This window comes from Chenopodium album, chromosome 26 (genome assembly GCF_948465745.1).
Source record: "Chenopodium album chromosome 26, dcCheAlbu1.1, whole genome shotgun sequence".
Taxonomy (NCBI): domain Eukaryota; kingdom Viridiplantae; phylum Streptophyta; class Magnoliopsida; order Caryophyllales; family Amaranthaceae; genus Chenopodium; species Chenopodium album.
This window is the reverse complement of record NC_137859.1, coordinates 16,130,256-16,143,580: the sequence shown is the minus strand read 5'-3', so window position 1 is coordinate 16,143,580 and position 13,325 is coordinate 16,130,256. Positions and strand designations below refer to the sequence as shown.

Sequence of the window (13,325 nt, the reverse complement as noted above, 5' to 3'; positions counted from 1 at the left end):
GATAAAGATAAGATACATGGAGAGAGCTGAGTGCACATGCATTGTTCCGATGCACATCAAAACTTATGAGTCACTTTGAGGTATTTTTTGATTCACAGCCCTCTTCACTTCAATTATACTGGGTTTCTTTCCATTGGCATTTTCTTTGACCTGCTCATAAAATTACAATAATTTTAATTTAAATGTGAATATTGCAAACTTTGATTCTACTTGAGTGCAAAATGGTTGTGGACACCTGATATTTTGATTGAGCACGAAGAAATGCTTGTGCACTAGTATATACACAGCAACACTGATGCTAAAATATTGGGCACGACTAGTCAGCTGCATACTGAAAATTTTTGGTCCACACCAGAATAATTTTAGAGGGAGGGAAGATTTTGAGGCATTTAGGTAATTAGGGGGAGTGAAGATTTGAACCCGGGATCTATCTTTGTGGAACCTCAGTATAAATTACAAAAGGCCTGTTTAATAGAGAGTAAAACACAGTATATAGGAGTTCACTAATTTTATGGGGATGAAATGTTGTGCCTTGTAGGATGTGTATTGTTTGAAGAAATGAAAATGAACAGAATTTTAACTTCTACAAAAATAGAAATGCTGGGTTGAGAAATGAGGAAAGTAATGCATGTGATAGATAATGTGGGCATTCTTTCTTCAATTAAGAATGTCTGGTGAAGTGGTTATAACTAGGGATTGAGAAATAATACCTTGGCTCTTAACTCTGCTGCAAGAAGGCCATTGTTAAGGGAGGACAACACTGTAGTAACTTCTAGGCGCATGTCTCTCAGTTTGATCATGACATCCAGCAACAACCCCTCCTTATATGGGCACTGCAACTCCACCAAAGCATCACTCTCAATTATCGACACCTCTAGCATGTTACTTTGTTGTGACTGTGCTGCAGTCTTCTTTCCCCTCATTTCACTTCCACTGCTGCTTTCTTCTATCACCTGGAATTTCCTCTTATCTCTCTCCTCTCCAGACTTTGTACGTCCCTCAAGTTCCTGTACCTTTTTGCGTAGCTGCTTCACATACTCAATGGTGTCTCCTAAAATAGAAGCCTTATCCATTTTTGTCACAAATGGCACCAATGACCTCAAAATGACAAACCTCTCGTTCAACTTCTCCCTTCTCCTACGCTCAGCTAATACATGACTGGCCGAGAGCTCATCATGAGGAGGTCCACTAGTGCTCTTCCCGCGACCAAGGGCCATGTAGTGCAAGTCTGACTTGGGGGAGCTAACGTTCTCTTCTCGGTACTTGGAATGAAGGAGAGGAACTGTGAATAGGATATTTTTAAGAAGGCATTGCGAGGTGCCTTCCACTGGTGAGTGGTGGTGGTTGGACCCTGGTGTCCAGCTTGAGAAGGCAGAGTTTGAAGAGTAGGAGAGGTAAGAGGAGGTTGCAACGGAGGTGGTAGGTGAGGGTTCTGCCCATCGGCTAGATTGGAGTTGAAGGATGATAGAGACGGTTTGGGAGTAGTATGCGTCTTCTTGGGAGAGGTTTTCCATTGGAGCGATGCCTGGAAAATTTGACAGTCTAAAAATAAGCCTTGGCTGCATGCATTACTATGATTAAGCGTGGGTCAAGAATTTAGGCTAAAGTTAGTATAATAGCTGAGAAGTAGAAGGGTTGGGAATATCCGTAACATTAAGCTATCAAGCACCACAATAAACGCTAAAAAAATATGTTGCCAGGACACATGTTAACAATATACCAGCTGCAACTCTGAACTGTTACACACTTACACATACAGCAATAGTCTTAGAACACCAACAAGTGCAGAACAAAAATAAGCTTGTACAATATACTATGAAAATCTAAAGATCATATTCATAATACTTTAGTTAAGAATTAAGATGAGTGGTTTTTAGTAGTTTGTTTTGACTTTTGTTTAATGTCCTATACACTTTTAGTTTGAGGTTTATCAGTAGAATAGCATTCAATTTTAGTTTAACATTTTATTTTCTTTTTCTTTTTTAGGTTTAGTGTTCATCATTGGTTGATGTTTATGAATTTGTTCTTTCTTTTTCTCATGATAGACCTGTGAATAGGTTGTGATATTGTATGGACTATGGAGGTTTACCCTTATGGCGGGCAGTCACAATTGAAGGTCTAGCAACTTAGCAAGTTGTTCAGGATGTTATACTACCTAGGTTAAATTAACATGTGGGAACAATAGTGCAATGATTCATAAATCATAATTGTGAGAGTTGATTCCTCATGAAGGTTTTGAGGAAGTGAAAATTCTCTTTTTTTTGGCTTTGAAGTGATAGTGTAACAGTTTAGAATTGTAAAGACAAGCCTTAGGTAAGAAACTAATGTTACCTAGAGATGGTGTCTGGAAGTTGTTGCTAATAATCATTGGATCCTGTAGTTGTTGCTGTTGCGTAACAGGCCATCTTCGAGTTGACTTCGTTGTTATGAATGAGTCAACGGGGTAATGCTGGTGACTTGGTGTTGGTCCTGTTGGAGGTGTTGGACCAGCAGCCACTAGGGAAAAGTTCGAGTCAAGGTTATTGGATATGACATCAGGGGAGCTGAGTTGTATGTCCTCAGGAATTTCTATCTGCATTAATTCACTTGGCTCATCAGATGAGTCAGGAACGACAGTAATACCTGGAAACAAATATTGCTGAGTATTAATAGTTCTTACATAAGGAATTAAGGTCATACATGAAATATTATCTCCCAAAGTCCCAATATTATGACTTCTTTGTACTCTCTATCAGGAGCACAAAGGCCATGTAAATATGGCTCAAGAGGACAATGGACTACCTTTTTGGTATCGTAGTTCTAACTTTACTGGCAAGCCTAGGATTGTCTGGGCCTCAGGATCTGAGTCAGCTTCGCCCTCTGTCTCATCATTCTCATCATTGTTGTTGGCTCCATCACTAGGTATAGGTAGTGGGTCGACAGTGGTGTATGTGGCAAGGGCAACAGGAGATTGGAAGTGGGAATGGCTGGAGGATGCAGTTGGATTGGAGGTAGAGTGCTCCGAGAGTGCAGGTTTTGGTTGTAATGGTAGTTCATTATGGAGTTGGTGGTGGTGGTAGTGGTCGTCGAAAAAATATTTGACTTGTTGAATAAAAGATGGGTCTTCTTGAACCTGCTTCCGAAAAAAAATCAGTGTTTGTATGAAAGCAAAGTACATTGTTGAAGTCAAGTAGAGGAAAACCAAATAAATAAACACTTAGTACAAAGTACAACAATTTAGGAGGATAAAAAGGTTATAATGGTTTACTCTCTCCGTAGGAAAGTAATTTGCATATATATTAGTGATCTTAATTAATTAATGTGACAACTTAATTTGCACGGTTGTTGCATCATTATAGAAATGAGAAAGTACTCTATAGTAAGTTTGTTTGTAACATATATGAATGAGAATATATTAACTATGGAATCTGGCATTCATACCTACATAGGCTATAAGTAGCAAGTTATAAGGGAGAAATGTTGACTTACTCTTTCGGTGTATCCTAACTCCACCACACCATCCATTACAGGTATGCACACTACAGTCTGCAAGTCATGTTGTCAAAGAATAAACTTTGGTTAACTGCTCCATTTTTGTTTCAAAAAAAAGTTTTTGTTGGTATTAAAAAATCCAGAATCAATACATTCATTTCCATTCTTTTATTTTTACAGTAATAAAAGTTTTATGCATTTCAAATTTTCAATGTATTACTTTACTATTAATATATTAAATATATAACTAGTAAGTAAAACATTAAAAGTTGATTATGTTTAATGTCAAAAACTTTTTTTTTTTCTTTTTTTTTTACAAACCAATTATTTTTACCTACAAGTATTCACATTATATATTTATTCAAGTAAAAATCACAAATTCACAGTCAATAGTTAAATGATAGTATGTAAGTAATGCCAAGATTTAATTATTGCGATACTAATATGGAAGTATGGGACAAAGGAAATACGTAGTATTATAGATTAAAGTAGACAAGTAATATTTATAGCATTTTCTTGAATTGATTAAGTTGGAAATGGAACAATGTACCTGTATTCGAGCACTCTGGAAGAGTTCCAATCAGATCATGAAAAAAAAGGAAAATATGGAGATTAGAACGTTTGTGTTTTCACCACTAAGAGGGTAATACTAATAATTAATAACTTTAATTCTCCATAAGAAAATTATAAAAGTTATATATTATGATAGTACTTATTAAGACAAATTCAAAAAAATCTTATATGGATATGTTTTTTCTTACATATTATTCACAAAAGACGGTCAAAGGAGGAGTGGTGAATAAGGTAAAAGTCAAAGTGAGTCAAGTAAAAAAGAACGGAGGAAGTCTACTATTAAATTATTGAATTCTTCGCCTCTATTAACCCGAGTCATCAATTATTTTAATAATAGTCGCTATAGTTAAGAATCTTAAGATGTATCTAGATGCTATCATCTTAATATCAACAAAGAAGTCTAATGATATTAACAAAACTTAAGTAAGACATTATTAGAATTGTTGAAGACTCAAACCATTAGATATTGAAACTTTCTCTTTTGAATACCTGATTTTATTTGTTATATTTTGCACTAGATGTAAGCCCGTGTGATGCACGGTTTTAGTAAATTATTTTATTTTATGAAGATCATTCATTAATTGGATATTTGTATAAAATTTTTAATATCATTAGATATTTTTTTTTTCCATTTTAACACTAAAGTTATCTTTCGTTGTTTTAATTATTTTACGTGGCGCTTGAATTTAAAATCCCAAACCCTATTAATTTTTGCATAGGTGACAATTTAAATTTTTAATTCATAAATAAATGACAAACCTTTTTTTTATTGATTACAACAAGTCCTTTACATCCATTTTTTTTTATAAACTCGTTTTGTTTCAATATATTAGTCCAATCTTCTAAACACCAAAAAAATAGGGGAAATTTTCTAAATTTCTCTCTATATATAACCACAAATATAGTCATACGAGATTTAGTTTTATTCTTTTCGATGGGTACATTATCAATATCTTATTTTTGTAATTTTTGCTAGGAAGAAATTAAAGATATTTGCAATCAAAGATTTGCATCCATACATGTAAAAGAAGATAATTATTAGGTTTTTAAATAATTCAAATTTTAATTATTCACTATTCGTTGTTTTCAAAATTTTTAAATCTTATTCGTCACTTTTGCTTAGGTGGCGAGTGGATTTTTTAATTCTAAAATAGATTATTAATCTAAATTTTCATTGATCAAAATAATACCTTTTCTTATGTGGCACGCCGAATGCTCCCGAAAAATGCTTACTTTATTTATATGTATTAGATTAGATTGTTAGGTCTTATGCTTTGGTAAATTTTTATCTGTTGAAGTGTTGATAAACTTAACATAAGACCATTTTGTCATTATTTGCCTTTTATAAAAAGTTTTATTTAATTGATTTATACCAAAATGTATTGGTAATTAGTTTGGTACCAAGACTACCAACAAAGCTTATGTTTTAACTTTATAGTAATAAAGAAGTGAATTTGTAATTAGCTTGGTACTTATACTTTACCAAATAAGATGGATTTCAATTCGTCAGCAATTAGTGAAATTTAAATTTTGGGTGTTAAATTAATAGTTAACGATAAAGTATCATTCACAAAATATTGTGAGTTTAATTGGTTAAAGTTTTGAATGAGGTATTCAATACATGAGATCGAATCTCCTCTGCATAATATTTGCCCTTAGCATGGAAACATCTTCAAAGCATCGTCTAGCGAACAACTAGGTGCAATAATTTAATGTAAAATTTTTCTCATCCAAAACCCAAGCCGGTATATTAAGCTAGCCATAGAGTAGCTAAGGTCTTGTTCACGTCACCTTATTTTTGTGGAAATGAAATTATTTTTACTAAATTGAAATTAATGTTGTTGAACTGAAATTATTTTTACTAAACTGAAATTATTTTTACTGAACTTAAATTAATTTTACGGAAATGAAATTATTTATGTTGATACCCTATTATAATTCTTCTTTGAAAATATTGATTTTTACAGATTTGAACTTATTTACTGAACTGAAATTATGTTTACTAAATTGAACTTATTTTTACTAAACTAAACTTATTTTACTAAATTTTTTTTCACAGGTGAAGTGAACAAGGCCTAAGTCGTTCATTGTCTTTGTCTCAAGTCATCACAATTACACTTCTAAAGGCTAGAAATCCAATTATCTTTCTTTCTAAATTAAATTAGTTAAGATATTAATCAATTTTATCATATTTGCTCTAAAAAATCTCAATTATTGTCTATGTGCATGGAATAATATAACTTAACCCTCCTTGCATGTGTAGATCGAGATGAGTTAAAAAAAAAAAATACTCCATCCGTTAATTTTTAGTTGCAACTTTGGGGTATTATTTTTGAGACATAAAATATTCCAAAGTTGCAACTAAAAGTTAACAGAGGTAGTATATATATGTGCATAACAATAATTTAATTTCTGTAAATTAAATCATTATTATTATAATTAAGAAAAGTCTCTTCGGAGACATCTGATTATAATTAAGAAAATAGGCATTTAGCATTTGAAAATACAATATCTTCAATTTAAATTAAATTTCATTTTGTTAGATGTATAAAACAATGATTTTAGGTAAGAAGTATGATTACCTTGGCAAGAATTGCTCTAGAAAATACTTTGCTATCAACCTCATTTGCTCCTGTTAGCCACATATGTTGACCTTTTGCATACGCCTTTCCTGGTAACCTAATTAACATTAACATAAATATTCGTGACATACCACCTTTAACATACCTATTCAATGTTAATTTTACCAATTAAAATACAAGAAAATACAAGTTTATATTATCACCTTGATAAATAGATTTTGTTTATAAAATGTATTGTCAACACTGATATAATGACGAAAATGTCATGCAAATTGGACTTTTTGCTGATTTATTTACAATTTTGTCACTTGATAAAGAATTTTGTTTATCAACATGGTAAACTGTGGCTCCCTCTATATACACGTACATATCATATAATGGTTTAGAAATTTTCGAATCTCCTAGGGACTTTTGAAAATTCTAGGTGTTTCTCCTCTAGAGTTTTGAAAAAGTTAGACGTTTTCCACCTCCAAAAAAAAAACGATTTTTATTCTGGCGATGTGCCCGATGGTGGTGGTTTGTTATTGGAGGAGTGATTGTTATTAGATTGAGTTAGAGGCCAATGAAGAAAAACATGGAATACACGCGAGGGTATGTTTGTCCATTCACATTTAAATGCGGACGTTACTTGGTAAAATAAGGACACTATTTAACAATCTCCTTATTTTATTATTTTTATTAATTTATTAATTTATTTTTAATTCAATGTGATTTGTGTAGTTATTTTTTTTATTAAAATTAACCTACAACTTAATTGAATCTTATTGTGAAAATATGTCCCAATTATAGATAGGGGAAAATACAAGTTAATCTGCCAGATAAACGAATTTTTGTTAATCTGATGGCATTTTTGTAAATATATTGAAAAAGTAGGGTCATTTATTCAGTACTTTTGGTGAGCTGTTCAATTACTGTTTGCTTTTTGCTTTTACTGTCTGGTTAGGAAATTACACATGTACCCTTCAACTAGTATATGAAAAGACGCATATACCCCTCCACTGTTACTTGAAAAGACAATGATACCCCCAAATAAATTTGTTTATCTGGGGAATTGACTGGGTATCCCTCTATAGATAGTTGGATTTAAAGTAATATAGTTGTATTTAGTACTCTGAATAAACATTGATGGGACTAACATGAGTTTAAGTGAAAATAACGTGTTTTTGATGATTCTATGGTAGTCATCCTTAAAATTACTATCATTATACGAATTCTTTATTAGCTGATTTTGATTCATTTTTAATGTCAAAATAAATTGTAAATCACCTATCTAATTTTTGAAATTCATCTATTAATTTTGAAATAATTTTTGAATTATTTTTATAATTTTTATAATTAATTTACAAAATTCAGTTTTTATTATAACTAAAATTAATAAATAATTCATAAATTAACTATAAAAATGTAATAGAAATAAAAATTATAAATTTTAAAAGTAAGAAAAAACATTTGTAATTAATTTGACATAAAAATTAAATAAAAAATAGCTGATAAAAAATTAGTATAATGGTATTCAATTTAAAGATGACTACCATACAATATTTAGTTTCTTTTTTTTTAAAAAAATAAATTTAGATTTTTGTATTAAGTAAAATAATGAACAGATCAGAAGACTCATCCATTGTGAACTGGTGGAGTGTGGAAGTAGGAAAGAATTGATATGATGAGAAAGTCATGCAATGTACTCACATTGAGGATCAAACTTTTTAGTAGTGATAAATTTATGTCATTCCAAAAATAAAAGTGTAAAGCCAATTACATGGATTTGATCAATAAGTCTTGTATTTTTGTTTAAGGTGGACTTTTGTTAATTTTATTGAAAGATGGACAATATGAGAGTAACATTAATTCATTTGAATGTAAATATTAATTTATAAGAGCATCTCCAATGGTGTTTTTTAATGACTTGCTTGCAAATATGAAAAATAATAAAAGTGTTACTTAACCATTGGAGCACTATTGAAATACCTGCTCTTATGAGCATTACTGCTGAGTTAAGCTACACTGCTTAGAAATATTAAACATTTATATTAAATTTAAAATATCATTTTTTATCTTTTTTCTACAAAAAAAATAAATATTAAGATATTATTTTCATCATTATCAAGTGACATATAGATTTATTTATTATTTTTATTTTTACAATTTTTAAATTAAAAATAATATTGATGTGGCAAATCAAGTTACAACTACCATTGGAATACTTTGTAGCTTAAAAAAGTTGTAGCTCTAAAAGTTGACATGGCAAAGCAAGCTACAAGCCTTTGTAGCTTACCACTGGAGATGCTCTAATGAGTTTGAATGTATTTAAATGTGTAATTATTTATTTATATATTTATTTTTTTTACTGAATACATGTTATAAAGGCGAATATGAAAAATCTAATACTCCGTGCATTATGAGTGTTTTTAAGGGCGATAGTTATGTTAAAATAATGATGACTTTTATAATGTATAAGGATTACTTAAATGCTTTTAGAATAACATTATCCCATTTAATAATAAGTTTACAAAAGCATACGATATTTAAAAAATTGTGGGGTTTGATGAATAAAAAAGGAAAGTGTAAATAACATTTTGAGATGAAAAGAATCCGAAATACAACCAAGTTAATATTTTGTGTAAGTTTATTATATGTATTTTTTTGAGAAACGTTTATTATATGTAATTAAAATATATGAAAAAGAAACAAAAAGGTGGGTATTCACATGCTGAGATGAAGTTTAACCAACTTAAAAAAAAATAAAATAAAAAATAAAAATAATTCCCATCATTTCTTTATAAGTAGCTTGATTTTACGTTTACAATTATTTACATAAACCACTATAATAACTAACGTTGTTGATTTTTTATAAAAATTATTAACAATAGTATAGGTACTTGTTAGAATTGTCTTTAGTTATAATTTCTGAGCATCAGCTTTTTATAATTTATACATATTGATAGTTACACTTATTATTGATCAATGTTCCACATTAAAAAATTTATACTGAGATAAAAATGTGACACTAATTAAGAAACAAAAACAAATATCAACCTAGTTCGTTTGCCTTACCGAATTAAAGGAACAAAGTAAGTAAAATATGCTACAAACTTACCTTGTTTATGGTCTAAATGTTCAAAGAAACAAAAAGAAGACAAAGAAGCAATTAATAGTAAAACGTAATTTAGTGGTTAGCTTAAAAAGCAGCTGAATTCAAGCGTGCTGATCCATCCAAATCAGCTGCTTAACATGGAAAGTAATTGAATAAGTGTTCATAGTTTTGGTTTCCTACAATATTGTAGTGGTCACCAAATATAACCCTAAATTGTTGCAGCTATATTGTTGCAATTACTTGAATTTACTCTACTATTAACTCACCCTATTTTCCATAAATAGTAGCTTTTAAACAGTCTTTCTATAAATAGTCATATAGTTATTACTCCCTTTAATTTCTTCTATGTGTTTAGTTAATCTTTATTTCCACCTTGAATTTCATGCATTACAACTATTTCCTTGAGAGAGACACAAAGAAAGAGGGGGTAATTGTGGCATGTGGGTATAGTAGTCTTTTACAATTATAGGAAAAAGATTGAAATGTGTGCACCTTTTAGTTGTTATTCTAGTGTCTTGTAAGAGTAACCTTGAATTTTTGCTAGATATCCTAATGAAATACGTGACCTAATGTAAAAACAAAATCAATCATTTATATATATATTCGGACAAGTTTTGTACCATATGGTTGTTTTATTAATCGACGTGTGGGGAAATTGGGAGTAGATTATTGAGACTTAATCTTTTGGTCTCGTAGGTTGAGAGATTGACAAATCCTCATGAGTCATTATTATTCCTAATTAAACAAATTTTAGGGGTCAATTAATTACTTTGCTATTGATTGAAACTAAAAGTAATTAATTCAGCCAAAAACTATATACAATTTGATTGTCGTTGCAGTTAATACAAATGACATGTTTAAAACCTCTTATATTAGTTACTTATCGACCCATATTTGAATATACATTGTAAATTGCCTAGCAAAAGTATTCATTACACTACCACAATTACCTAGTTAATTTTTTTAGGGTTTATATTATTTTAATTTCATCACAAGTACTAACAACTCCCACAAAAATATTAATAATTCATGCAAATAAAGGCTTAATATGATTTCACAAAAGTGCCTCTAATGTCTTAAATAGGATGTAGTATTTTCATCATCTTATAATCATCTATCAGTCCACATATTATTAGGGGTATAGAGTCAAAATTTAATTGTAGAAGAAATCATTTTCAACATATTAAAATAGTAAATAGTAATTGACATGTAACTTTATTTACCACTTGACAACTTTATTTACCACTTGACAAAGTGGTAAAACAGTAATGCTAGAGAATCTTTATTTCTTTTTTCCTTTTTTAGATTGAGATGGAAGAAGGCATTTAAAGCCTTTGCAGCTGGAACATCCATTATTTCACTTTGTTATTTACACCCAACTTCTAAAAAGGGATATAATTAACTAATTCAACGAAATATTATTGTTAATGTATTAAGTCTAAAGCATATAGTTATTAAATAACTGGAATCAATCTAGAGTACTTTACTTTTATGTAGAGGATATATGTAGTGGAGCACATACTAATTCATTTCTCTTAATTATACATTTATACTCTTTCCACCACAAAAGATAGCCAAATCATGTTGTATTTTCTTGAGTTAAAGTCAATACTTACACCCTACGTGTAATACATTCTCATTAACATATACATTTAAGATAATCACGAGAGATATTATTGTATTCGTTTAAATGTAACCATTTAATTTGTTTTTGAATGGTAATCCACAACTTTAATTTAACTATGAATATGTTCAATTTTGTATGAGTGAAAGTTATTAGAAAGTTAAAATTTTAAAAATTTATATTAAACGAATCTAACAAGCTTGGCTTCACAAATCTATTTCATTAAGGCTATATGGAAATTAATGAGTTGAATTAGATTTTCAGAAATGGATGTAGTATTATGTTTATATGTTACCTTATTTAATATTTATTTTTAATTATTGTTTATAATTTATAATCTTATGCTTATCAAATAAGAATATTTACAGCGTTTTTTTTTTTTTTTTTTTTTTTTTTTTTGAAAAGGAATATTTACGGCTTAAGAGAACGTAAATAATCATATTAAATGAAACATTTTTGAAGGCCAAAGGGGAGTATGACTTAACAAAAAACACAGATAAAAGCAAATGAAAATGGTAAGAAATTAAAATAAAGAGCTGAGATGGTTTAGTAAACGTACCCTACACCAGGAGGGAATGAGAAAGAGACACACATGAGATAAAACCACTCAGACTCCGTCAAGTCCTCCGGCGACAACGCTGCACACGGCCGTCTTGCTGGTTGATTCGACTCTCCGGCTGATAACGACTCGTAGAGCTCTTTAAGCTGTTGGCTTCTCTGTAGACATGCTTCCTCCGCAGTTCTTGAATCATCCATTGGTTGCATTATCTTTCTTGTCTTTATAGCTCCATTGTAATACCCATCTAGCCACACTAATATCCTATTCATATGTACAGGGGCGGAACCAGAAAAATAAATAAAGCCACGTAATTATATGTACAGGGACGGATCCAGAAAATTATTTAAAACGACCTAATTATTTTTAACAAAAATAAATTTCTAGGTAGGTTTTGCCATCTTAACAAATTTTGTGTAAGATTGGTAAATAACAATAACTAAGTTTTGTAGTTGATGATATTTTCCAATTAATTAAATACAACTACTCTATTTTTTTCATTAAAAAATGGTTAAATGAATTTTTACCCTTGCTGAGGACAATATTGCCAGAAGAGGCTGTAAGTCCATTGAACTGCTTGCACAGCTGATTGTAACATATGCTGAAGCTGCTTATTATTACTTGATTCTAGCACACTCATTTTATCTGATCTTCTTCGTTTTCCGTTTGTTGTTTCGAAAATCGTGTTTCGATCTTCTAATTTATATGATTCTTTCTGTTTTATGGACAAAGATGTACATACGAATTAATTGGATGATGGACGGAGAAGAAACCGAGAGATCGAAGGGATGAATGACTTACGAACAATAATCAATTTTCGCGTAAAAGTTTTGAGTTTAAGATGGAGAAGAGAAAAGAAGAAAGTAGAAGCAGGTGGTTAGGGTTTGAGTTACGTTGAGTAGTAATACATTCTTGTGTTGTGAAGAAGAAAGAGATGAAATTTGAGAAGTGACTTATGAGTTGACTGGCAGATATACCTGAAATTTAGTTCAACAGAAAAAGTAATTGGTTATTTTTAATAGGGCAAACGCGTAACTAATAAGTATGATTTATTACATTCCTAAGTTCATTTTTAAATATGGAATAATTGCCCAAAGTAATCCGACCTTTAGCTCATCCGCCTAAAATAATCCCACATTTCGATTATTATTTTAATAATCCGACCTTTATACCTCCTCCGCTTTAAATAGTCCCAACCAATCATAATTAAAATACCTTGAGATTTAAAACTCGAGAATTACATCCTCTCTCCTCCTTCCTCTCTCCAAAACCCTAGTCTCCATTGTTGAATTTTGAAGTAGCTTCCATCGGTTTTAACAAGTGGAAAGCCTCAATCCTTGTTTCTTTAAAGTTTTTTTAGGTTTATAATAATGCTTCCTCTTTTTGAGAGGAATTTTTCTCCCTCAAAAGTAAGGGTTTCCAATC

General features: G+C 30.5%; 1 protein-coding gene across 1 annotated transcript; it reads right to left on the bottom strand.

Annotated features, from left to right (window-relative positions):
- Nucleotides 1–63: 63 nt before the first annotated feature.
- On the bottom strand, nucleotides 64–12,540 carry LOC145616891 (transcription factor BHLH42-like). The gene is made up of 9 exons (XM_081671607.1): nucleotides 12,428–12,540; nucleotides 11,904–12,164; nucleotides 6,627–6,723; nucleotides 4,022–4,036; nucleotides 3,469–3,525; nucleotides 2,782–3,112; nucleotides 2,332–2,622; nucleotides 711–1,525; nucleotides 64–150 (listed from the first exon to the last, which is right to left on the bottom strand). Exons 1-9 carry the CDS (start codon nucleotides 12,538–12,540, stop codon nucleotides 64–66), a joined length of 2,067 nt encoding a protein of 688 aa, XP_081527733.1.
- Nucleotides 12,541–13,325: the final 785 nt, after the last annotated feature.

What these genes read in the sequence shown, in the direction of transcription:
- LOC145616891 (XM_081671607.1), bottom strand. Translation starts at nt 12,540, where the DNA reads ATGAGTGTGCTAGAATCAAGTAATAATAAGCAGCTTCAGCATATGTTA. An exon ending in CTTCCAGACACCATCTCTAG is followed by an intron (nt 1,526 to 2,331) that starts GTAACATTAGTT and finishes CAAATTTTCCAG; the next exon opens with GCATCGCTCCAATGGAAAAC. An exon ending in CAGCAGAGTTAAGAGCCAAG is followed by an intron (nt 151 to 710) that starts GTATTATTTCTC and finishes TTTTATGAGCAG; the next exon opens with GTCAAAGAAAATGCCAATGG.